The sequence below is a fragment of the Xenopus tropicalis genome, chromosome 8 (genome assembly GCF_000004195.4).
Source record: "Xenopus tropicalis strain Nigerian chromosome 8, UCB_Xtro_10.0, whole genome shotgun sequence".
NCBI classification, from domain to species: Eukaryota; Metazoa; Chordata; class Amphibia; order Anura; family Pipidae; genus Xenopus; species Xenopus tropicalis.
Window position 1 is genome coordinate 77,416,636 of NC_030684.2, and position 27,842 is coordinate 77,444,477.

At 37.6% G+C, this 27,842-nt stretch overlaps 1 protein-coding gene across 2 annotated transcripts in view; it reads left to right on the forward strand.

Moving 5' to 3' along the window:
• Positions 1 to 27,842, forward strand: part of dpf1 (double PHD fingers 1) — a 68,001-nt gene that overhangs the window by 16,621 nt on the left and 23,538 nt on the right. The window contains exons 2-4 of one of the 2 annotated variants that reach the window (XM_012967813.3): positions 8,327 to 8,487; positions 13,515 to 13,622; positions 24,938 to 25,065. In XM_012967813.3, the coding sequence (XP_012823267.1) occupies positions 8,327 to 8,487; positions 13,515 to 13,622; positions 24,938 to 25,065 (397 nt within the window). 2 annotated transcript variants of the gene reach the window in all.

Here is a 27,842-nt window from a genome sequence, read left to right on the forward strand (position 1 = left end):
AATAGACTCTGTGAGTCAATATACCTAGTATTAACACTGCGCTAAAAGTAGATAATAAATAGATAAAATCAGCTGCACCACAAATAGTGGATCCAATAGTCCACTGATAAATAATAAGAGTTCACCACAGGTGCGCTTGTTCCAGACCCCCATGCCACAGCAACACTCTATAAATGAAATAAAAATCGCACAATAGTGTAGTAGTGTCTAAACCAGCACTATGCAGCTTACAGTATTCTACTTACAAAGTAGACTTTTCGTTTATGCGCCTCAAAAAGAATGGAAACATACATGTAAGAATCTTCTCCCTGTTCCAAAACAAATGGCCAAGGATCGTGAAGCCTGTACCGGTGTTTAGATAACTTCCCTGCTACTGGATCTACTCACCATGTCTCGAATTTCAAAGTGCATTACACGCTGTTTCCTGCTCCGTATTCTCCCTTCGTGCTGATAGCAGAGGCTACCTTCCGTCCCGTACTCTGTGAGTGGCCATGTTAGTTGGCACACATACTCATAATGAGCGGATCTCCCTTGCTCACTTACTATGTGCATGTGCCTGATGTCACAGACATGCACATTGCGCGAATTGCAGCATTCGCTCATTATGTGCATACATGTGCCCCAACATGGCTGCCCGCACCTGGGGCTCCCTACCGGTGCAAATAGCCCAGCACTGGCAGGGGCAGTTTAAAAAATAAACCTATTGGTTCCCCTATCTGAAGGGCAGGGTCTATTAGCCCGCATCTCTGGTGGGGGGAACAATATAGGGGTGATAGGTGCCCTTTAACAGCCGAGAACATTCTAGACTTGCTGTATTACTTTCTAAATCTGGCCAACTTTACAAGTGCATGTTGATTAGTTGTCACTTAGTTGTCACTTCAGATGTACACATTGGTGATGATTTTCTAATCTTCTGAAATTATATAAAGAAACAACCTATTTTTTCTACACCAATTTGAAATTGAAGGCATTAAAGATCTGAGTTTAGCCCAGTGGTCCTACTACCTGACTTATTAGTTAAATTTTGCTTTTGTTTTCCCTTCTGGTTCTGTGTGTCTCATTAAGCACACCCACCCAAGCAGGTCATTGTGCAGGTTCTAGTAGAGTTGCAACAGAAAAGTGAAAAGAATGACTATTTTGCTCCGGCAAAAGGTCTTTATATGAGTGAAGAGATTTTTGCAGCTGTCAATGTCACTTTAATTAATGTAACCTTTACAGAACTTGTGAACCAGCCATATTTAACCCACACGGGTCAGAGTTTGGACATCCCTGTCAAAGCTATTCAACATGTCCCTCTTCTTTAGATATATCACCCATTGCAGTAGTTGTGAACAGGTTCTGTTTTCTGCCTCTACACAATGAATAATTCATCCAGCACCTGAATCTCTTTATGCGGCAAATGCAATTTTCTGTTCCCTCAGTGCTCCAATCAGTTGTCCCACAGGAATTTATTAAGGGGAACAGAAGCATTCTCTCCCAGACTTTATATCAGCTTGTTTTTACTTCTCAGATGAAAAACTGTACCATTACATTTATATAGCTTCAGCTAAAAAAAGTAAATGCTATGGAAAAAGCCATCAGTAGATTAATCTGATAAATATGCATTTATGTGAGTATGTATGTGGCATTAAATTTCTTTTTGCAAAGTATGAAATGACCCCTAGCTCAACCCCAGTGCAGAGATTGTTTGAGACCCCTAAAAGTGCATTGAAAGTGCAGTTCAATAGTGCCCAAAGGAATTTCACAACATGTACAAAATATATCTGGTTCCTAAAGGGCAGTACCACATTTGGGCCGTTGGGTTTGAGAGGATTCCAGTAATTTCAACAGGAAACCTACACTATGGGCCCGATTCAGTAAGGTACGAATCCCAATCACGAAATCCGATCATTTCTGATGATCACAAATGTCACAAAAATTTCGTACATATGATCCGAAAGTTCTGATCGCATAAACCTTTCTGACTTTGAACCTTCTGTTCATGATTTTGGAAGCCTCCCGCAGGACTCAATGGCACTCTGCAGCTCCAACCTGGCCCAAGGAAAGTCATGATACCAAAGCTTAAATGAATCCGAAACTTTTGTACTAGTTGCGACAAATACGATTTTGTCGCGCAAATTGTTGCGCAAATTGACGCTAAGTGCAAAAAAGTCACGCAAATTAATGAAAAAAAATCGCAGAAAATACGCACAATTTATGGAGTTTTAGTAAATCTGCCCCATAATGCTTTAACAGCACTTTTTTCTGCACTTACATAATAAATAAAAGTTTTTTTCAATTTGCCTAGGACGACTCCCTTTGACTTCTACATGACTTCAACAGCATTTAGATGGTGTTGTTTTGTCTCTTGTTCATGTTTTTTTTTTGCTTAATAAATGACATTTTTTTTGTGTAATTAGCGTAATCTACAATTTTTAGCACTAAAAATTGTATTTGTGAAAACAAAAAATTACAAACATTAGTAAATAGGCCCCTTAGTGTAATATTATTTTTGAATAGGATGGAAAAATCTGAACAGTCATAGATGAAAAAATGTAAACTGACAATATTTAAGCATTACACTATGGGGTGTTGTTATCAAACATCAGGTTTAGAGAAAACCTGATGGAGATGGAGAAAAATTGTGAACATTTGTGCAAGTATTTTCTAAAACCATATTCAGAATTTATTGAAAAAGGAAAAAAAACCTGTTTTATAGAAGTCAATGAGAATTAATATTTTCCAGTTTATTTAAACATTCAAGATTTTCAACCACATTGAAAAAGAATGGAACACTGTGAATTTTGCTGGTTGCAACTTTTTGTACAAGATTGTGTTTAGTTTTTTCACCTCAAGAGGGGCAGTCTATTTAAATGCCTTTTTCTAAAAATTAACACAATTAAAAAGACTTGTGTTGTAAATGCATTCTAACACCCCTTTCTCTATAAACACTTTTTAATCCTTGCATTGTTCACCCCCTGCATTGTTCACACCTCAGGCTCAGGCTGTAATCACCCACATTGTTCACCTGTTCACACCTCAGACTGTAGGAGCAGTGCCAGCATTGTGTCAGTGTATGCTGTCTGTGTGTGCCATACACACTGGCAGCATAGGGCAGAGAGAGTATGGCACACATAGGCAGGGTAGGGCAGGCAGAGTATGGCACACACAGGCAGGGTAGGGCAGGCAGAGTATGGGACACACAGGTAACATAGGTCAGAGTATGGCAGACACAGGCAGGGTAGGGCAGAGAGAGTATGGCACACATAAGCAGGGTAGGGCAGGCAGAGTATGGCACACACAGGCAGGGTAGGGCAGGCAGAGTATGTGCAATATTCTGCCTGCCCTACCCTGCCTGTGTGTGCTATACTCTGCCTGCCATATGCTGCTTGTGGGAGATGAACCTGGCAGGGGTTTGTTCTGGGAGTTTGTTAGCATTTGAAAATAGTAATTATATGGTCCCTAAGATGTGTAATTATGTGCTGGGGGTTGCTGTGCTATCCACAGGGGAGGAGGCATATGGATTTAAGGTTGTGTCTTAATATGGGATAATATCATTCTTTCACATACGAATAAAGGGTGATATCCCTACAGTGAGCACCAACCATTTGGGTTTTTGCTGCGCTACCACCATTAATGTGGGTATAGTCTTAAAAGCTTTTGTGATAACATGGGTGTGGTTTTAAGTGGGTGTGGTTTAAAAAGGGGGAGTGGTCAAACTGGCTTCCATTATCGGCCCTCTACCGCGTTGGCCAGAAAAATTCCGGCCCTCGGTACCACAGAAGTTGGACAGCGCTGATCTACTTTATTACAGTGCTGTACTTTATTAAAGTATACAATTACATTCAAGTTCGAGAGTTTGCTGAGAAAACTGGTATCTCTATTCTTTTTCAAGATATAACCTTATTATCAGCTGCCAATGATTTCTTCTTATTGGAGTTGCAGATGCAGTTAACCAATTAGTGCTGACTGATTTGTTCCTATGGGTTCCTATGCCAGAGTAAAGCTGAATAACCTAATAATTTATCCTCCCCAAAAATACATAACAAATACAAACAAAATAGAATTTCTAGGGCTTTACAACTGCAACCTCTTCTGAAGAGGAAACATAGGCACACCTACACTAGATTACAAGATTATGAGGTTCATACTAGAATGCATCTTATATAACCTCATATTATGTTCTATTCTCCTATTACAGATAATGATATTACACAGAGAAGACCTTAGTCTAGGGCTAGGCAGTTGTAAAGTTACCCTTGTAAAAAGCTGGTCTCCCTCGAGCTAAATCGTAGATGTCAGACATTTTGTCAAATCTGTTGATACAGTGCCCCATATGTTGGCATCATAAACTATGATATGTTGGTTTTGGTGGCACCCTTTATATGTTGGTAGAGAGAGGTTACAGAGCCCATCCTTTAACTTGCCTGGAGATTTAACTGGTGATCAACGGGGTATATTCCTGTTTATTCCTATTTATTAAAAATATGGCAATGGTGAGCTAGATTGCACTTTTCTCACTTTACTTACATGTGTCCTACAAATTAAAATTATTTGCTTAAAATGCACAATGGGAGATGGCCTCCCTATAATTCCAAACTTTTGGAATAATGGGTTCTTGAATACGGTATCCCATCTGTACAAGCTATTTTTTATGTTTTATTATTTAGACAAAAAGAAAACCATTTTTAAAAGATGTAACTATTTGTGGTTTCTATGGGAGATGGCCTTTATACCATAGTTCAGACTTTTATGAAAAACTGGGTTTCAAGATAAGGGTACAGTATTAATACAGAATGTTGCCTAGAAAATTGGAGACAGCATCAATTGGGTTTTATTGATATGATCTTAAATTCATCAGATATAAAAACTAATTGCTCTTATTTACTTAGTTAAAATGTGTTCATGTGCAGTTACCCATAGCAACCTGCAGTAGGTAGAACGCTGAATAATTATCACTGGCTGTTGGTTACTGCATTGTGGAATATTTGCTTGTTATTAGTAAATGAACTCCAGTAGTTCCATAAGTGCACACTTATGCAGATGTTTGGTAACTACTGCATGTCAGGACTTTGCTATTATACAGTTTGGGCAAACTGTTGTTAGGACTATCCAGCTGGATTTTATAGACCTAAGTGTAAGGCAATATTAGTGTTCACCAATGATAACTGATAGAAGGTCACACAAGAAACAGCTATAAATATACAGGCAACTTATTCACTGTTGCACAAAACATAACTAAGGCTGTCCAAAATGACATTAGTGCAAAGCATTTTTTAGGACTTTCCACTGTGACTGTATAATATTATGCTTTAATGTAATTGCCAAGACTTTCCTATTTGATTTTATAAGCATATACACCAAAGGATTTTATAAATGTGCACACAAACTTAATTGCTATGACCCTCCAATGTAACATATGCCAAAATCTCTGTTAGGACTCTCCAATGTGACTTTATAGAATTCAAAGCATTGCCAGGGCTCTCGAAAGTGACTTCAGCACAAAACATTGTTTGGCTCTGCAATTTGATTTTATAAATGTATGCACAAAGCTAATTGCTAGGATTCTGGTGTTTGATTTTTTTTAAATCTGTTCTAAAAAAGCATTAAAAAGGACAAAGCATTACTAGGATTCATCAGGTTATCTTTATAAATACTGTATATAGAAAAATGATTGCCTTAGAATGACACAAAGCATTGCTAGGATTCTACAATACAATGTGTTATCCATGTGACTGGGAATGTACCTGCTACGTGAATGATTCGAATTCAACCATTTGTGCATCCATCTAAAATCTAATCTGTTCCATTCCATTTTGCATTGCCAGACAAAGCTGCAGCATACCACAACCAATTAGATTCAATCACATATATTTTAACATAAGTCAACAGATGGTTTTCTAGTTAAGGAGCAAAGTATGAGAAAGACCAATGTGCATGATGCCTTATAAGCAAAACACTGGTAAGCTTGTGACTTTGCAGAGACTTCTTATAAGGCAGTGAGAGTATGGGCTCTTCAGTGCGCTCTTACACTCCTTTATTCAAAAAATAGTATTTCTAGATCTCTTCCAAGTGATTTTACATAGGTACAAGGCTAGGAGTCACCATCTTTGTTTAGTGATATGCAAAGCAGTGCTTTATCTCTCCATGGTGACTTTCTAAACCTGTGTACAAAATAATGCTAGTACTTTCCAGGTTTACTGTATAAACTTAAAGGTTTTATAATTCTGAAAAATAAGTCAAATTCTAAGCAACTGTCAAATACACATTAATTACAAACATTCGTATAGGACGAAAATAAAAAGAAATGGAGTTTTGGCTGGACTGGTCCAGTGGAACATGCAGTTGTGACCAATAGTGATGAGCGAATCTGTCCCATTTCGCTTCGCCGAAAAATTCGCAAATCTTTCAAAACATTTACGAAACGGCGAAAATGTCACGCATCAAAATTCGCCGCAAATCTATGCCTGGCGAAACATTTCGCCCATCACTAGTGACCAACAGTGCAGGGAATAGTAAAGAACATACAGACACTGCTTTTATTAGAAATGTAATTTGCCAATAACTTCAGAATTCCTGAAAATGTATAATTAAGGTATATTGGAAATTTTCTTTCACTGTGTAACGTCATATAAATATATATATATATATATATATATATATATATATATATATTTTTTTTTTTTTTTTAACACCCAAGCACAAAGCAGCTGTAGATATATACATATCTACATTTGACAGCTGCCACATGGTGCCTATTAGCTTAAATGTCAAAATATTGTCATTTTTTGCATGGCTTTATCAGGATATAAGATTTAATTGAAGGATCTCTTGTTTTACCTATAAAAGGGGTAGTTAACCTTAAAATGTGCTTTCACTATGATGTAGACAGCAGCATCCTAAGACAAATCAGTCTTCATTTTACATGGGGTTTGAGATATTTACATATTCAGAACTAAACATATGAACAGTAAAACAGAACCCTCACAATTGATCTGTTTTTTGGTTGCCAACCCTGGCAACCAGATAACCTTTTTAGTTGCAGACTAGAAATGGGCAGAATAAGAATAATAATTTAAAAAAAAACATAAAATATAAATTAGCCAACTCAAAAGTTGCTTAGAATAGGTGCATCCATGACATAAAAAAAAAAGTTAATATAAGGTAAACATCCCCTTTTAGAAATCAAATCTTTAACTGGCCAGCATAATAATCCTTTATGTACATAAAGCAGTCCTATGGCTGCCCTGTGCTTCTTCTGAGCATTGGCAGGGCTCTCCATATAGACATATTAATGCCTCTCTAATAAAAGATTATTATTCTTTTTTGCTGACAATACTAGGATTCTCATCTTTATATACTTACAGCATTGCAACTTTCCAAAGCAACTTAGCATTTATATGGCATGTATATCCAGCTTGTACAAGAAATGTTCTTGTTTTATTCATAAAGAAAATCAATATGAAATATTAATCTTGTCAGGGCCCCATTGCAGCCTGTGCCCCCTGCCACCCCCTTATTTGAACCTCAAGTTAAGGGGCAGGAGGGGGATACCTATATGCTTCCTGTCCACCATGAACATAGTGCTGACTAACATAGTCATCACTATATTTTTTAGGGCAGCTCCAGGTCTCTGTGCTCCAAAGTGCAGAGTCCTTTGACAATTATTCAAGGACAAAGGCAGTATTTACACTCATCTTTTATACTTATACACTGCCTCAGAGGTCATAATTGTCTGAAACATAGAAAAAAATATGCAAAAGAGATAGGTAAAAGGGTAGTTAGAATAGATACAATAGATACAGTAATTCATATAACAAATTCAAGTTTTTTATGGCTGAAGATACTTGCCACTTTTTGCATTTTTAATAAGAATACATTTAAGTATGCTTTACTGTAATGTGTTGACCTTGTCCATGGTTTACAAGATGCAGTAACTCATAGTAACCAATAGCAACCAATTAGATGGTTGCTTTTAACAGATGACCAGTAGCAGGTGATCTGCTGATTGGTTGCTATGGGTTTTTGCAGTTGGGGAAACTAAGAGGATTATGTAGTAAAATTAGTAAAGTTAGATACAGGTCTTGTCACCTATAGTAACCAATCAGGGGTTACTAGGATGGGGCAAACTTTGTGCCTTTTGTTACATTCCCCCATTTGTGTCTTTTACTATATGCCAACAATTATTTGTAAACTTAGTATTATATAATTAATAACTTTAGGTATTATTAGTATTAGGTAGTTAAATTATTAGTCAGTACCCCTACTTTGGCTCTTCTAAAAATAATAATTCCAGGCCAATGCTATGCACTGATATTTGCTGAAAGGCTGCTACTGTTTCTTGCAGGCTGGGAGAAGACTTTTACAGAGAGGCGATAGAACATTGTCGAAGTTACAACGCCCGGCTGTGTGCAGAGAGGAGCATGAGACTGCCCTTCCTGGACTCTCAAACTGGAGTGGCCCAGAACAACTGCTACATATGGATGGAAAAAACACACAGGGGTCCAGGTGAGAGGTGTGTGTGTGCCTTTAGCAATCACTTGGCAAACAGGAGGCAATGTTGCATTGGGAATAAATGATTTCTTTATAAAAAAAGTATTGCTTCTGGCATTGCCTGAGATACCAGTGCAGTACTGTGCCACATTTCTCCAGATAATTCCCCAGCATTATATGAATAGGATGCTCCAGAGTGGCAGATACAATACAAAATCTGACTCACTATGAACTGAACAAATCTTTGTTTTCAAAGAAAATTACTATAGAAAGTATGGAATTACTCTTGTTTTTACCTAGTCTTTTTAAATAGTCTGTACTGTGTCTATGAAGATTCTCATTCATCCAGGTCATGATATACAGTATCTAGTAGAATTAAGTCTAAAACAACTGGACTTTTCTGAGTTTTTCTTGAAAACGTTTCACCACTTATCCGAGTGGCTTCTTCAGTTCAAATGACTGGTAGGGAATTTCCCGGTATTTAAACTCTTGATGGTAGTACAGTCACAGACATCCAATCACAATGGTTCCATTGAACTTGTTCAGTTAGGTGTTAGCTGAAACTGACAGGTGTAAGAAGGTATGATCCAATCACAATGGTACCATAATTCTCATTGATGAAGGTGTTAATCCTTCAAAGCGGCATTGTATGTTGTTGACAAGCGGTGTCTCAGGCCCCCTCCTCTGTTCAGGGATGGTTTTTCCAGGCTGGCATAAATGGCCTCTTTCACACCTCTTTCAAACCATCTGTCCTCTCGGTCCAAAAAGGACTGTACTCTCTGTACAAAATAGTCTGTACTCTTTAGAAAGTTGTTAAATACTTTAGTTGTCTTTAGAATGACTACGGTAAAGTTTTAGGACTTATTTACAGTGTAACAAAATATATTTACAGCTGAATAGGTATTTTTCAAACTAAACCAGATTTCCTGTTAAAAGTTGGTTTATAAACTGGACATGAGTCCATTAAGGTAGCCAAAAAATATGGTGGATTAATATTCTTTGTAGGAAGTGGAATGCAGATGAATGGTTAGAGATACATGCAAATAGCACAGCACAGAATGTATGGCTTTTCTTATACTAAAGATGTTTGCTCTGACAGCAGATTTCCCACGGGCAACAAAACACCCTGTGTGCCATCACCCTTATACAAAGCTGATTGGTGCTTCTCCAGTTCAATACACCAAAATCATTTTGATACCTGCTTAGTCTTTGTGATGCTGTTATTTGAGATAGGTTCTCTAACAAACTCTGCCCTGTCTGCTAAATAAAATGGTACAGTAACCCATATCATGGAATGCATGACACACTTCCTGTTGGTACCACATTACCACCACTGTTACATAAACCTGTAAATGAACAGTCCCGGTTAAAATGTCTTGGCACACTGGGACAGAAGTTAAAAAATGGGACATTCCTGGGAAATCATTGACATACAGTATTGGCTAATGGTATCCCTAATCTAAAGGCCAATGGTTCACACAGCGGTTTCTTCAGTGGCATAGATACACCAGCGGATAAAAGGCTGGTCTGTTCCCATCAGTCCTGACTTGAGTGCGCAATGATATGCACAACATCGAGTCATCAATGCACACACAGGGCGGATTTCAACAAGAAAATGCATAGGTTAGTGTTTTTGTGCCAAAATCTGCCCAGTGTGCTTACTGCCTGGCTAGTGCCGTGCTTGTCAGTGCACACACAAGACAGGTTGGATGGGAGCAGATTTCTCAGTGTGTGCCACTGGTCTAACAGCCTAACAAATTCTAAACTTGCATACTAATAAGATATTAAAAAACTTGTATAGTGTGTTTTATGAAGTTGCAGATCTACAAGATATTGGGGCATTTCCAATTGCTTTATAATATATCAGTTTAGGCATATCATAAAAAGTAAATGCAATAGTATTAAAGTAATGTATAAATTGCCTTATAGGAAGTGCATACGATAAGCAAGAATAACTTACGGTAGGTGTGGGGGGATGGATGACATCACACTCCCTACACACCTGGATATTATCTCTAGGTATTCCATTTTTATTGACTGGTCCCTCTGCTAGTTGGAACAGAAATTCAAATGTTTCTATCTGAGAGACAGGATGAGTCAGTGATTGGAAAGCCACTTACTGACTCATGTATATCTCATTTGGCGCACCACTGAAAAAAATGTTAGAATAAGGGAAAATATATATATAAACAACTATTAATTAGTAAAGTAAAAGCAATTTGTGACAATTGGTTATTTAAAATTCATATATGAGAAAACTGATTACTTAAGATTCATTTAGTGCAATAAAATAACTCTGGACATGTAGAGATTAGAGAAAAAGTAGATAAAAATCATAAATTATTATTATCTGGTCCACTAATATATTACTGGTAATCAAAAGCCTGGCTTGTTGCAAGCTTCTTTGGCCAGAAAATACAATCTACTCTGTGGTTGCCTTGTTTTTTTTCATAAATTATTTCTTTCTAAACTGGTGTGGGGTCTAATTTTTGTGATGCTCTCCAAAATTATCCAAATTAATAATGTTCAACTATGAGGAAATTAATATAGAATATTTAAATGAACAACAGTAATTTTAATAAAAATCTGAATACCAGATGCTACCAATCTAATTTGTAATTAAAAAAAATATATAAACAGATATCTTGTTTACAATATGCCCTGGTTACTCTCTTGATCTGCTTGTAATTAACAGTCTTCCCTTTAGGCACTACTCACTTAGGTTAAAGGACTTTTGTATTATTATTATTCTTTATACATAGCTGATACATTCCTCAGCACTTTAAAATGATTATCTGTCATTTAACATACAGTCAATAGTCCCTGTTGAATTCACACACCCTATAGTCAGTGTAGTTAATTGTCTGTTTATGGAGTGTGGGAGGAAACTTGAGTACCCAGATAAGCTTGGAGATAATATACTAACTCTTTGCTGATAATGTCCTGGGCAGAATCAAATCTAAAGCTGGCCATACACGTGGCGATCTGACAATGTTTCGTGCGACCATCGGTCGCACGAAACATCGTCAGATCCGCCACACACCGTCAGGGCTGAAACAGCAGATAAGGAGGTAGAAACAATAGGATTTCTACCTCCTTCTGCCGATTCAGCCCTGACGGCAGATTTTGGTCAGGCGCCTTCTATGGCGCCCGATCAAAATTTTCTAACCTGGCTGATCGGCGAGTCGTCCGATATCAGCAGCTTCCTGCGATATCGGTCGACTCGCCGACATGACATGCATGCACCGAATATCGTACGAAACGAGGTTTCGTACGATAGTATCGGTGCGTGTATGGCCAGCTTAAGACATGAGAATTGCAAGGCTGCAGTGTTAACCTTTGCACCGCCGTGTTGTCAACTTACTGACTATAAATAAGTACTTTAAGTTAATTTTAATATATCATTTTACCCTATCTAAATGATTTTTATAAAAAAAGTATTACAGTGACCATGACATAATAACATAGATGACGTGTATGTTGTTTTTGAAAGTGCTGCAGCAGAATGGTTTATAACTTATGAATCATACAAATTTACATTTTTCAATGCAGGCAGTGATATTGCTTGCATGGAAAATGGAGTACAAATATGTATACATGATGATATTGCTTTTCCTGTCTCCAGTCAGTCAGATATGATTTCTGAGTGTTCAGATTTCTTGGTTTCTAAACCAAACCTGAATTATTAGTTTTTGGGGCTCATGTCCCTGAGAGCAGTGGCTCTTGCTGCAGTCACAAAGAAAACATTAGGGACCTTTACAATATGTAATTTTATTTGTTGATGTGTCTAGCTGTCAAAACCTAACCAACAATGTATGGTCCAAAGCACAGAGGGTACATTTGAATGCACAAGGAGTGGCAGATAAGATACAATTTCAATGATGACTACTTGCGAAGTAAAAAGCCAATATTCTGGGGTATTACATATTAAAACAAATCACATTTATCCTGTGTTCTGGGAAGTATTTTCTATAAAATTGCCACTGCATTTATCCTGCCATGTTTTATGAAAACCACATGTTCTGGGGGTATATATACAATATAGGGTATTATAAATAAAAGCAGCAACATATTTTTCTTGAAAGATATTCTGGGTATTATACAGGTATAGGACCTGTTATCCAGAATGCTCTGGACCTGGAGTTTTCCGAATAAGGGATCTTTCTGTAATCTGGATCTCCATACCTTAGTCTACTAAAAATAATTTAAATATAGAATAAACCCAGTAGGATTGATTTGCCTATAATAAGGATTAATTATATCTTAGTTGGGACCAAGTACAAGCCACTGTTTTATAATTACAGAGAAAAAGGAAATAATTTTTTAAAATTAGAATTATTTGCTTATAATGGAGTCTATGAGAGATGGCCTTTCAGTAATTCGGAACTTTGTGGATAACGGGTTTCAGGGTACCAGATCCCACACCTGTACATAGAACTGGTCCTAGGATACTATGAAGGAATCTGTGTAATAGATTCCTTCAGTTAGCCTGGTATGGAGCCATTAAGTACACTGGTAGCAATGAAAATCCCTTGGTGACCTGCGTATTTTATAATGACCAAAGTGGAGCTCACCATTAAAATAATGATATTATATAACATACAGTGTATACAGTTTAATATGAAGTCTGCATGCTTACAAATGTAGATTTTTGGATGCTTGGTCAGTTAGTTGCATACAGTATATTAGACAGAAGGACCAGCACTCCAATATATGTGAATAACATGTTCTCTTATTTCACCATCTCACTATGATTGCAACGATGAAATAAAATAATTTGTTATTTATATATATTGGAGTGCTGATTTTAAGCAAATAGAAATATTTGCTTAAAATGGACTAAATGGGAAGACGTCTTCCCTTAATTTGGAGCTTTTTGGATAAACGTTTACAGATAAAGGATCACATACCTGTATATGTTTTTTTTTTGTGGATGCTGCAAACTTGCAAGTATTGTACTGTATTACAACCTGCCATGTACCATGTGCTCTGGTGTGTTTTATGACTTCATACAGTGTTTATACATTTGTTTCTTTGTTTAGGTTTATCTCCAGGGCAGATCTACACATATCCTGCTCGCTGTTGGCGGAAGAAGAGGCGGTTGGATATCTTGGAGGATCCTCGCCTAAGGCCTTGTGAGTTTAAACTTGGTAAGGAGTTAGGTTAGGGATCCCAAGGTGTATCCTGCTAAAGGAGAGGCTTGCAATGCACTGATTACAGCATACTGGAGTGGTAACTGCTGAGATTAAAGGGAGGGAAAAGGATAAACTGTAACAGGGCATGATATTGAATAGGTTATGGAAACCACACGGGCAATAGCAGACTTAAAGGGTTAGAGAGTCTGCAAGGACTAAGTAAAAGGTGTTTTAATGATACTTTGGAAGAAAAGCATTTTATGTTTACTGAATGCCTGTTAAAACAAAACTTTTCTAGCAATTGTCTAGTTAACAGTAATATCAGAACTTTAAGTTGTACATCATAGAGCAGGTTTTAGACTACACACATTGTAGAATGTCTGCTGAATGCAGGGGCTTGGTTTTGCTGAGTCAGTCCAATGGGAGATTGCAGGAGTCAAGGTTCACCATGTTTATTATAAGCAGAGCACCAGTGTTTTTTGAAGGCAGTATATCAAGTCTGCTGGAGGCAAGATAGATTGAGTGAGATGCTGAGTATGTAGGGTATTTTGGACCTAATGTACAGTGTATGTCAAAAAAAATTATTTAGGCAGTGTGCATTGAATCTATGTGAGGTAGAACAGGTAGGTGCTGTTGAAGGTAGCTGTGACAGGTGATCCTCTACTTACAAACATTTTCAGTGCCTTGCATGCCTCTTCAGAAGCATATCTTTAAACACCAAGGGCAAGTAATAGATACGGCTTTGTAAATTATATTTTTTAACTAAAAGCCTTGTAATTATATTTTGATATGACGTGCACATGATATTTACTTAAAACATATCAGTGTGTGTGAAGTTGTCAATTTTAGTCTGAAGACTGGTGATAGGACAGTACAAACAAGCCTGTCTGAGCCTCTCCTAACAAACTGCAGTTGTGAGGAGACCAGCTGTCTTGTAGATACCTAGTAATATGTATCTTTAACAGATATTCAGTCAGGGATAATCCTGCAATATACAGAAACAATTACAGTCTGAGCCTCCGCCTTTAATCTGCAGTGCTATATCTTACCTTAGAGAGAAATGCAGCATGAGTCTGCCATTGGGTTCTGCATTGAGATAATTCTATCATGTTAAAGGGATACTGTCATGATTTTTATGGTGTAATTTTTATTTCTAAATAATGCTGTTTACATAGCAAATAATTCACTCTACCATTTAAAATACTATTTTTGAACCAACAAATGTATTTTTTAGTTGTAATATTGGTGAGTAGGCAGCCATCTCAGTGCATTGTGCCTGAGTCTGAGCTTTCAGAAGGAGCCAGAGCTACACATTAGAACTGCTTTCAGGTAACCTATTGTTTCTCCTACTCCCATGTAACTGGAGTCCCAAGCCAGACTTGGATTTCTTACTATAAAGGGCCGTGGTAGACGGGGAGATTAGTCGCCCGCGACAAATCTCCCTTGTTGCGGGCGACTAATCTCCCCAATATGCGAACCCACCGGCTTGAATGTAAATTGCTGGTGGGATGGCATGCGCAGCGCCTTGATCGCCAAAGTTGCCTTTAGAGGCAACTTCCATGATTTCGGGAAATCGCAACACCGCATATACGATTGATGTGCATGACAATTTTTTTTACGCAAGTCTTTTTTGCTGTTTCGCCAATCTTTTGCAAGATTCGCTTATCACTACTCATAGGAGTGTGTTTTACCCCATTCATGTTTCATCATATTGTTTAGATGCAACCTGCTACATTTTCTTGCGCTTGATGCATATTCATTATTCAGCAGAATAAAGGGTTGCATTTGGAAGTGACAAAAACACATTTAGCTGTGTTTAAAAAACGCATATACGTGCAATAAATGCATTAATTGCACTTATATTCCGCTTATATGTGTTTTTTGCACTCAGCATATTTTTGTAAACGCAAACACTCATAAGTATGAGTCCTTAGGGAGTGAAGTGATATGATATATAAACCAACCAACTGTGATCAGGTGCTGTCAGGTGAGCAACCTATTCTAGGCAGATGCCCATATTGTGCAATCAAGAATTTATTATATAATAGCAGAACTGTGCACTGTAGCTTAGCAATCAATACTTTGTAGTAACAATACAGAGAATAATACAGCATTTTGTAGCCCTGTTCCTTGTGCTGTGCACCAGTATTAGAACCAGTATCTATAGAATAGCAATGGGATTTATGTTTGCATTTTGTTGTCCACTGTTTTGTAAATATATACTGTATATATGCCTCTATTTAGTTTTACCTGATTTCTTGCTGTTGCCCTATGTGTGGTGGGGAGGGTAATTGTCTTATTTCACTCTCTGAGCAAGAGGCACATTCATTCTGCCTGCTTGTGACCCCTCCCCCTCCCAAACTGCAGGTTCAAATCCCCAGTGTAGTGTTTCATTTTCTTACATGTGAGCCAGATGGAATCCTTCTTAGAAAGAAGTATTATTTGGGCACAGGAATATGATCTTTCACAATGTTGAATTACTAATAAAAAACAGAACCATGCCAACAGCAAAGATCACTAATGCATTTCCCATTGTGCTGCATTTGGTGAATGAACAAAAATGGTCCATTGCTGAAAAAAGAAATTATATGTTCATATATATATGTATTAAGTTTTTTATATATTTCAATAAAAGCTAATTTTTAAAGGATTCCCAGTGTGCACCGCTATACCTGTGGACTTAATTGAAATTGCTTAAATCAGTAGCACCTGGGTCAATTAGCAATTTGCTAAGGAGTGCTGAACCCTCGTGGTTTGTATATATATATATATATATATATATATACACAAAATATATAACAAAGGGGTGTCTCATAAGGAGCAAGTCTGGGTAGGGCAGAGAGGGCTTTGGGAATAAAAACATATATATTTTACAGTGTAACAATTGTTAGATATTTTCAGTATGTAGTTCAGGGATGTGTAACCAGCAGCAGGTTGGAGGCCTGTAGGCTGCAATTCCCTCTCCCCTTTAGTTGTGGCCCAAGCCCTCTTCATTACCAAGGACCTAGGGTTGCCCACGCATACTAGCCATGCTATATATCTAAATCACAGTACCCATCAGTTTCCTTTAGGGCAGAAAAGACCTACATTTGGCACCACAGCTAGTGCTGAACTTGAACTACCGGAATCCAAGTCAGAGAACAAAAAGCTGCCTTTGTCCCTGCTATTTACACGCTTCATTTGCCCTTTTCTTGCAAGCACCTTTACTTTGCTCCTATGAGCAATGTTTTCCTAGTTCTCCAACTTGCTGTTCTTTAAAAGCCTTACTAATTATCCCTTTCCCTTCTAATTTCAAATTAACCCTCCTCTTTTTGCCTAGTGTCTATTTCTGCTCCCTATTCTTTTTTATTTCTTACTCTCTGTCTCCTTTCTATCTCTCCCCCCCCCCATTTCTCTCTCATGCTTCCACACTCCCCCATTCTCTCTTTCTTCTCCCCTCTCACATTTTTCTTCAGCATTTTTTTTTAATTCAGCTATTCGGTAAATGAAAAAAGCAGTTGCCATGGAAACTATCAAACCACATGACTAGACGCATTAATGTTTTTTTTTGTATATTTGTCTGGAAAGAAAATGCAATTTTATTTCTCTTATAAAAAGGCAGGAAGTCAGTGCTACTGAATAGACCAAATATTGTATTTTATATATATATATATATATATATATATATATATATATATATATAAAATATATATATGTCAAAAAAGAGTTGAGGTATAATATATTTAGATAAAGGTGTGTGTGTGTGTATATATATATAAATGTTTTATTTCTGCTACATTATTATATTATATTACATTATATTATAACTTAACTCCTTAAATCCTAAATGTGTTATGTTTTTAGTAATTTAGCTTACTTTTGCCTAATTCACCAGCAAAATTAAGGTAGCCTTTTTTTGCAGGTTTTCCCACTGTTTATTGTTGTTTTTAACATTCCATGGTTGCCTGTGTATGTGTTTTGTACAGGCTGTTGTTTAGTAGTGCTGTCATAATGTTGGTCTGTTTATCCGAAAGGGGGTCATTTAACAATGAGCACTCAGGCCTAAATTCATGTAGCCAATCAAGAGAACCTTGTTAAACAAGTCATTGTAGTATAAGATTAGTAGATCATTAGAAAAATCAAGGACATTTCAAATTTTGGGTGCCACAGGCCCATTGTTGGGTGCAGTAGAGCCTGTCTAGGTTTAGAGTTCTGAAACTTTGCTAAAACTCTGCTGAAGAGCACAGCAGAGTATCACCCTGCCCCCTGATGTTATTGCTCTTTTCTTGTAACCCAATTGCTGTAGGCCAAATAATATTATTTTCCACAAGTTGTCATCTAAAGATATCTTTGGAGGCTGTGGCTTTGTAGAACATCACCCAACCCATGGTTCTCCAAAAAATTGTTATTCTTTTGAAGATTTATTTTTCTTGTTGATTTTCTTAGAAACAGCCTAGCTGGCCGTAAACACAGATGCTGGGTGTTATTTATCTGTATTCTTCTGCCATACACCCCTTTATTAAAGATGCTTCTTGGAGAGGCAATCTGCTCCAAGCTATTGTAGGTTATATAAAGGGAAGTGATGAACCTGCTGAGAGAACTCCTTTTAGTAATGTCTGAAGTAGTGATGCACATATCCCACTAAAAGGCAACTTTGGTTTGCAATGGAGGATTACCAGTGTGGGTTCAGGTGGAGGTACAATACTCCAGATGGTATTCTTTTTATTGTTGGACTTATTCCCTTATCCCTACTTTGACCTCCTTGGTGGGTTTAAGGTTGGAATGGGTCAAGGAATTTGGAATTTAGGTAACTACAGATACAAATGGTGGGGTAGTGACAGGCTTCTAGATAAGGCATTGCTTGTCCGGAACCTTTTCAGCAATGCTGTTTTTTCAAGATCCTTAGTATACTAGTTATAAAAATTAAGAAAAGCACTAAAAACTTTATGAAGTGATACTGGAATGTTTCCTTACAAGCCTGGAATGTATTATCATCACTCCTTATTTCATTTGACTTGTAGACAGTTTAAGGTGTGTTGATATCTCAATCTACTCCCTGCTCTTTATTAAATTCATCCATTCTACGCGTTAATACTGTGCTCATTGCCTTGGGATGGCAGTACATGGCCAGTTGATACAGCTGCATTCTTTACTTTAAATGTTTTTACCTTTTGGTCTGTGAGGTATCTGATGATGTATGTGGGTTGGTTTTTCATAGAGATTGTGCTTGCTTAGTTAATGGTTATGACATATACTCATATTAAGTGGGAGTGTTTAGCTGGTGTGGAGTGGACAAGGAGTGTAACATTATCCCTGTCCTTTATGGGGGACACTGCATTATGTTTGCTGTGTTTTAGAGAATCCAGTCTGCTTCCAAAATTGTGCGTTAATAAAAGGTATAAGGCTGTGTGTTATTTTTTGTAATTATAGTAATTTTTACTGGTGGAAACTGCCTTAACATGTTTTAAATGTATATGACTGGCACAGCAACCCTTTTAGTGTGGTGTAAGCTTAGTTATTTTTGCTAGGTTTGCAGGGCAACAGTGCTCCTGTTACTATGGTCTGTATGGTCCATGTATTTCTCATGTGTACAAGGGTACAAAGGGCAGAATCTGATTCCTTTAAATGTAACCCCTTTAAATTCCATATGTTGCAGTACTGTTCAGATATAAAAAGAATATCTGTTTGGAATTGTATTTAAAGTAAATATTTTATTTCTCCCCCTTTAGATGTGAAACCTTTCATCAGCAAATTTATTTAGCAACCGCTAAATAAATGGCTAGAGCTGAAAGGTTCTAGCCATTGCTGAAGTACAAAGGAGCTGGGTAGAAGTTAGGATAAATTGCAAATAGCAAAGAAATCTATTCATCCAAGTGATACTTCCCCTTTAAGATAAACGACAGGTTATTTTTGAGGGTGTTTCAGGTGAGACACATGACTAGGGAATATGCTTAATGGGGCACAAAACAAAGTTAATGTGTTACTGGAACAGACAGGTCTGTGGGGATACAGTTAGTGGGTCAGAGCAGAGTCAATTTTGTTACTGGGACACACAATTTAAGGAATGGTGCTAATGGAATAAACAGGCCACTGGGGATGCTGTTTCTGGGACATAATGATTACAAATACCCTGCAAATGCTACATAAAGAGAGATAATTAGCAGGAGACATCTACAACAGCGTGAGATGTTTTTTGATGTTTTTCAGTGATAGGAGTTTATTAGCTCCACATCAAAATATTTTCAGCGCTCATCTATTCCCCAGTATTAAGTGGAGATAGAGATGAGTGGGAATGGCATTATGTCAACATACAGATTAGTAGGAATAACATTATATGGGCATGCATATGAATAGGGATGGCATTACATGGACAGACAGATGAGTGTGTGCAGGCAGATTATTGTAGGTATTACTGGGAAGACATAGAAGTGGGGATGCTATTATTGGGAAGACATAAAAGTAGGGATGGTGGTACTAAGACAGAGATTAGTGAAGTTAGTATTACTAGGAGAGAGCTAGGATACCATTATTAGGACAGACAGATTAGTGTTGATGGTTTTACATGGACAGAGATTACTGATGATGATATTCATTGGTCAATTAAATCAGTAGCCATCGTATTGCTGGGACAAACAGATCAATGAGAATGGTATCTGAGATTATTTGCCTTTATGCTACTGCAGGCTACATGACAAACCAAACAACCAAACCCCCTTTACCCCCACCTCTGCACCATACTGATTACTTCCTGCCTACACTTTGATTGGCTTTTTATGGCTAATTGCAGGCTGAAGTGTCTTTTTATGGCCTTAACTATGCTAATGGATCGCCTTTCTGCCTTCTTGTCTAATATATGTGGGAGGGAGAACATCTGCTTCCCATACTCTTATTTGGCGGGCATGCCGTCTGATAGTGAAACATACTCAGACATACATGTGCATGAATGGAGATAGGTAAAATATGTATGTAAGAATGGAAATATATGTAAATACGCATTACTAAGCAACTATTGTAACCACTTAAATAGTTATACATATAAAATATATCAAAACACTCACTTTATATACTCACATTTTAAGACAGTATTTTTGGTTATTTTCCAAAGTTCAGAAGTTTCCTTGCTAGGAAGCTTTGGGCGACTTCAGAAAAACAAAGCAATGTGAATGTTTTCCCACCTGCAAGTGTGAGTGGGAAAGTATTTTTAAAAGAGTTGTCGCCCATATTAGTGCAGATCTATCTCCCCAAGTGCCATTGCCCTTAACATTTTCAGTTTTCTTGAAATATTTTATATATATAGCTGTAGCACAACTAGGGTTAGATGCTGATAATAATTTCCCAGATATAATCTTATTCTACTTTTTGGGGGCTTATTAACATATGCAAAACTCCTGCATAACATGAAGTGGAGCTTGATCGCCATGTGCCCTTATCACTAAAAATGTGCTGTTCCTCTGTCATTTTAATAAAATCTGCTAACAAATTAGCATATTTTTACTTTGTTCTTTATATTTTTGTAAGCAAATCTATGTGCACAATGTGTCCAAGAGATCCTATGTTTTCTTACCAAATATCCTTCATTTTCTAAGTGTTCCAACCAATTGTCCTAGAAATAATGGGCATTATTTATAAATGCAAGTGCAGTATGCATATTGCATTGTTTTTTACCCAGTATGCAACAATTTGTCCCCCATATTTCCAGCAGCACAGTGTGTTTGAAGGGGAATTGCACCAATAATGCACACAATTTTACCCCCAAAGACCTGTCAGTAATGTGCAACTTCTTTTGCTTTTTAAGTACAAGCAGTCTGCACATATTGATGCAGCCCACAGACAGACTGAAGGTTGCAGTAGCTCCAAGGTTCTCTCTTCCTCAATAGACACACTTCCTGTTCAGAAAAGAAGGTGGGCCAAAGGTGCAATTTATTACACCTTTGCAGTTTAACCCTGCAGTGCCCTGTCTCCCTACTACTACATTTAGCTAATGTCTTTGGACACAAGTACCTTTTCTGAATTGCAGTACCTTTTATTGGCTAACTTAGTAGATTATAAAATGCTAAGCTTTTGAGACATCATTGGTCTCTTCTTTGAGCTTGGTCAGTGTCAGTGGTCAGACGTTTATGACAAAGAAGTATCTTCCTTCACAAAAAAAGGCTGTCTGTTAGGGATGGGAGAGAAGTTCTTTCTCCTATGTGCAAACTTATAAGCAGGGAAGCACTTAAAAAAAAAAACAAGAAAATTAGTGGTGGAAAACCATATGACAAAAAAGGTACAGTGGCAAAATAGAAAATAACATTGGAATCAGATTTAATTTATAGTGGTTAAGTTTCACCCAAGGTGAAATGGTAAGCAGAAGTTTTTATGGGAAAAGAAGGTAATAGCAGAAGAAGTGTGGAGTGAATAAAACTGGAGGGCATTGAGAAAAGGGGAAAGGGGGAACAAAATCAGACTGACAGAGAGAAGATGGGATCAGAGAGCAAAACCTTTATAAAAAAAACTTACCTACTCCCTCTTTTTTTTGATATGGCTGAATAAATAAGGGGGTAGTTCTGTTAAAAAAGGGTGGACTGAATGAGCAGGTAGGGTATACTGTTTAAAAAACATATTTGTATGCACATACAGAATGAAATACATGCCCAGAATCACCCACCCAGCTGCACATATACATTCTGAAAAGCACTACCACCCTGTACTAGAGCAAGGGACATATTTATAAAATTTGGTTGATTTTATGCAAAAAATGCACATGTGGGGTGAGTTTCTCAATTCTTTTCTTAAGCCCTCCTTCTTTCCCATTCCCTCCCTCCTTCCTTCTCTTAATCCATTTTTTTCTTTTTCTGCCTGGCAAACAGTTCTTTTGTCTGATTTCTATGCAGCCATACTGTTTGTCTATGCTTATACATCCTACTGCATCTTGTGTGCAGGAAAATCTATGCACCCTTCATTCATCTGACTACTGTCTAGCACATTGTTCAAGGTCAAGAGAATGTTATTATCAGAAAAACTGAAGCATATGCTGCGAGAACATAGAGACAGAATACCTGGAATTATTCAGCAATATCATGATTAAAACAAAAGCTTCAGTAGAAGCATTTGAAAGAATAAAACAATGACCTGAGTATCAAATCTCTTTTTCTGTCTTCCTATTTGGATTCCATGTACAGTATTCTCTTTACATTTGTGTGCCCAAATCTAGTTTTACAGTTAGTCTGGATGGCGTCATGGTATGCGGTATTCTGTCATGTTACATTCTAATGTGCTTAACTAGTCTTTGACAATTTAACCAGCAGCTACCTCATGGACACTTTCTCTGCACAAGCTCATCAACTCTAAGGGCTACATTCATCAAATCACGAATTTGAATCCCGAATGGGAAAAATTCGGATTGGATACAATAATTTCTGAAGATCACAAATATCACGAAATGCTTGCGAAAAAATCGTATTAGTCACGATAATATCGTATTGGTGATCCGAAATTTTCGTACCGAACGATTGTAAACAGCGGGAAAACCTTTCCGACTTTGATCCTTCTGTGCATGATTTTGGAAGTCTCCCATAGGAATCAATGGCACTCTGCAGCTCCAACCTGGCCAAAGGAAAGTCACAATAACAAAGCTTGAATGAATCCGAAACTTTTGTACTCGTAAGGTACAAAATTGTCGTGCAAGGTACGAAATTTTCAAGCAAAATAAGCTTGGAGCATTCGTGCCTTAATAAATGTTTCCCTAAGGGTTAGATTTATCAACTCTCTGATTTTAGCGGTTTTAGAGTTTTTTTAACCACAAAAAAAACTATTTTTCCCTAAAACCACATTTTATTAAAAGATCTGAATATAAAAAGCACAAATAAATTAAAATGTAGAATGAAAACGAAAAGAACACAAAACAATTTTCATACAGCCCTGAAAACCTCTAAAAGCATGAATTAAATGAAAAATTAAATCTGCCTAGGACAGCTAGAATTAACTTCTACATGACCGTGACAGCTTTTAGACAGTGTAGTGTTGTCCTTTTTTCTTGATTTTTTGCTTAATAAATCACAAATCGTTTAAATTTTGTGTGTTAGAGCTAACTCGAGTAACCAGCAAAATCTGACTCAATAACTGACTCCAGCACAAATCCTGCATGTAGAGGTAGAATATTTATGATGATTTGAAAGAGTGAGCTCTAATACATCTTCTAGGAAAAGCGAGCCCCCAAATGATGTATTAAACCTGTCAGTCAAAATCTGATTCCACCTCCTGCATGATTAGAGACAGATGCTGAGACGGGGTTAGTGAATAAAAACTTCACTAAAATGTGTTCCTCATTATTTTCAAATATCAAATGTCTTTTGTGGTTATAAAAGGTGCAGTCTAGTCACCTATAGCAACCAATCAGCAGGTAGGATATACTGTTTAAAGGAGAAGGAAAGGAATTTTGGAATTTTACTGCCAATAGATTCAATAGAACAATATATTTCTTCTGTAGAAAGCATTACCATACCTAAGTAAAGAGCCCTAGAAGCTTTCTCTGTTTACTTAAGACAGCAGATGCCATTTTAGCTTGGTCTTCATAGCTCCCTGCTGTATAGCTTTAGCCCTTATAGCTCAGAATGCATATTGCTAAGGGAGGGGGAGGGAGTTCTTAGCATTCTTGTGGGAGGGGGGAGCAGGAGAGGGGAGTGAGGAGAGAACTGTGCAGACTCTGGCCCCTGGAATGAAGGATTTTTATGAGAGAGAAAGTCAGATAGCCCAAGAAAATGTTTACAAAAATCCTGTTTTTCTTTTGATAGAGGACTCAGTGCAGCTTTTCTGTAAGTGCTTATGGATGTATTTACATAGACCTTTCTGATAAAGCTTACTTTTACCTTTCTTCTCCAAACTTCCCCCATATGTAATAAAAGGCAATACATTTGACCAAGGCTACCTGCTGATTGGTTGCTATGGGTCACTGCACCTGCACTTTATTACATGACCCGTTTGTGTTGGGGATTTTTTAAATTATGAAATATTAACTGGGCATATTATTACTACCTTACTACCACAACCACCTTAAGATTTAGATAATTAGCAGTGCATAAGCAAGGTTTATGTGTATTGCAATTTTAAGCATTTGTGTAGGCTATACATTTATTTATATGTACCCATAACTTTGCAAATAACCTTTACCATAGACTGGCCATTCATCAAATTCACTCACATGGTCAAGTTAACCAAGTGGCTTAATTGGTTATTTTTCTGACCTATTTATCCTGTACATTCACTTCTTACCTACCTATCTACAGTATATTGCATGATCTCTTGTTGCATTAATATTGATCTTGGTAATAATATTATCCACTAACCCCTTTCTGGTTTATTCCTTGTGCCAGACTATGAGGTACCTATGAAGAAGGAAAGTAGCTTGCCTGAAGGTCCAGTCCTAGAAGCTTTGTTGTGTGCTGAGACAGTGGACAAGAAGTTGGATCTCAAAGAGGAGGAGGCTGTTAGTGACTGTCAGGTGAGAGAGCTCTACCTTTGGTTTGGCATTATGGTATATACCCTGTAAACATTTTTGACTGGCTAACACGGTACATCACCTTTTCCGGTATATATACACACACATATCTGTTTTACATTAGATTTAAACAGCATACACATGTAGTTACATAGTTAATTTGGTTTTAACCTCTTCAAAGGAACACATATATACCCATACGTATATAGACTTGTCTATGCATTCACATATATATGAACTATAAATATCAATACCTATACTAAACTAACTGTAGATCTTAAAATCTTAAGAAATCATCTTCTTCATCAAAGAAGTCACTCACAGGCATTAAGAGATGTGCAACATCACCCTGTAGGGTATTCCACAATGCTGCCCTCACCATGAAGTATCACATATTTTGCTTCAAATGAAATTTCTGTTCCTATTTGATGTTTTTATTCATTTGCTTAACACCTGCTTCATATTTGTCTCTACACAAGCTTTACACAAATGATCATTCTGCACCTAGCGCATTCAGTGATGTGCCCAATATGTGCACAGTTGTATTATTCTTTTCTTGCTTCTCCTTTGTTCCAACATAACTAATGTAATGTACCTGAGGCAGCCGCCCCAATGCTGCCCCCCTCACCCGCTCCATTCTTACATCTTGAGTGTTAAGGGGGAGGGCACAACACTATTTCAAAGAGAGTGCTCTCTGCACCAAAAGAGCTGAGTTACTGTTTTAAAGAACGGAAATTTGGCTCTTAAAGTTACCACAGATTGCTTTTTGCCTCCTTTGGTAACAGGTCACTTTTACACAGCATAATAAATATGCCCCTGAGGTTATTAAGCCCTACCGACCAGATAACAGATCTCAGAGCTATAGAATAGAATTCCACTGTCTACATTCATAGTGAACTATACCTGTTATAAAATACCCTTTCATTCATTTTTGCCATAGCTGGTGTCATATTATGTCTTTCATTTTCAAAGATTACATCTATTTGTATAAAGGCACATAGAGCATTTTAAAAATGTTAGGGTTATGTAATAAATGGTGTAAAGCTACTAATCTGATTAGTTAGCAAACATCTCATTTCACTGCACTTGACCACACCTGCAACTTATCTTGTATGGGCAGGATCGGACTGGGGGGTGAAGGGCCCACCGGTGCTCCTGCCCCAGGGGCCCTGCAGGTGCCCGCGCCCCCCCCCCCCCCGGAGGGGCGCCCCTAACCCCCTTCGCAGGGCCCCCGACCAGACGTCCTCCCCCAAGCGTGTAAATTTAAAGCGTCAGGGCAGGAGCCGTCGGGCAGGGGAAGCGCCGCAGGGGATTTTTCCCGGTGTCCCGGCGGCCCAGTCCGACCCAGTGTATGGGACCAGAGATGCCTAACCATTTACTTATTCGGTTGTGGTTAAACTTGGTTAATCTGCCATCAACAATAATCCCTGGGTCCAACACAATTTTTCTCTACTAATGGATTTGATATTCCAGAAAGTATAACTAGACAAATGTTTTAGACAAGCTCAGACTCCCATATCTTCCAAGTAAACAGCTTCTTTGACCTCCAAGTTATGCGCGACTACCCCTTCTGTCTTGCAAGCACGTTTACTGCCTCAGCTCTACTTTTATTATTTTATTGTATTTTATTTTTCATATTGAAATAAACTGTTCTAAGCAGCTTTTCCAATATATGTTGATTCAAATTTATATGTGCACGAAAGCTATAGCTGACCTGTTTTGCACTACTGGTTCTCCAGTACTCCATTTCCCACCATTTCTTGTTTATGTCATGGGTCTGTTAATCAGCTGCCTTTTGCTACACTGTTTCAAGAATCAGAACCAGCAGTTGTGTAAAAGCTGAAGCCTCTTTACTCCTAGGCTTGAAGGTCTGGCAGTAGATTGTTTAGTTGTGGATACTTCTACTTCTGGAATCCTAACCCTGTAACTTTCTTTTACATGTGTCAGCCCTGTATATGTTATAGGGATCATTGGTATTTGATTATTACTTATGTAGTTTGATATGGATAGTGCTCTACCTTTTACCTTTGGCCTTCTTCTCTCTAAATTTCTTTTGCCTAGGCCCTGGGCTTTCCTAATTCTGTATCCTTGCAGTAATTTTCGGGTCTTAGTCCTGTGCTGCAGTCTTCTAAAGAGGTCCCTTATTCCTCTTATTCTGACCATAACCAAAAACTGTATCCCTTTTTAGTACAGGTATAGGATCCCTTATCCAGAAACCCTGTTTCAGAAGCAGTTACATGTAAAAGTAACTCAAAAAAATGTTTAATGAAAGCAATAGTTATAGTAGTGATAATAAAGTTATATGACTTTAACAAGCATTATAAGAAGAAACTAGAAGGCTACACTTTGACCCCTGCTTCCTGGCAGACCCCCATTATTGATCTGTTGGCAACTCCTCTTCCTGATACCTCAGAATTTGACATGAGGCTTGGGGAGGCAGGCGAAAGTTCCGATAAGCTGAGGACAAAGGTTATCAATACCACAGCCTATCTGGAGTTGGTCTGCCTTTAAAAATTAAGAACTGACTACTAGGACATCGGCAGAAAGAAGCAGAGTCAGCACAGGTCAGCAGCTAGATATGAAAAAAAAATATAGAAAACATAAAGCATAGCTATATACTACAATCAGTATAGTTGCTTAGAATTTTCTAAAGTTTTCTTTCATATAGAAAAATGGAATGGTATTTGACTTTACAGTGGTAATATAATCTATCTATATATATATATATATATATTATTCTTAATTGCAAGAAGCACTCATGGCATTTGGCAATGCAAAAC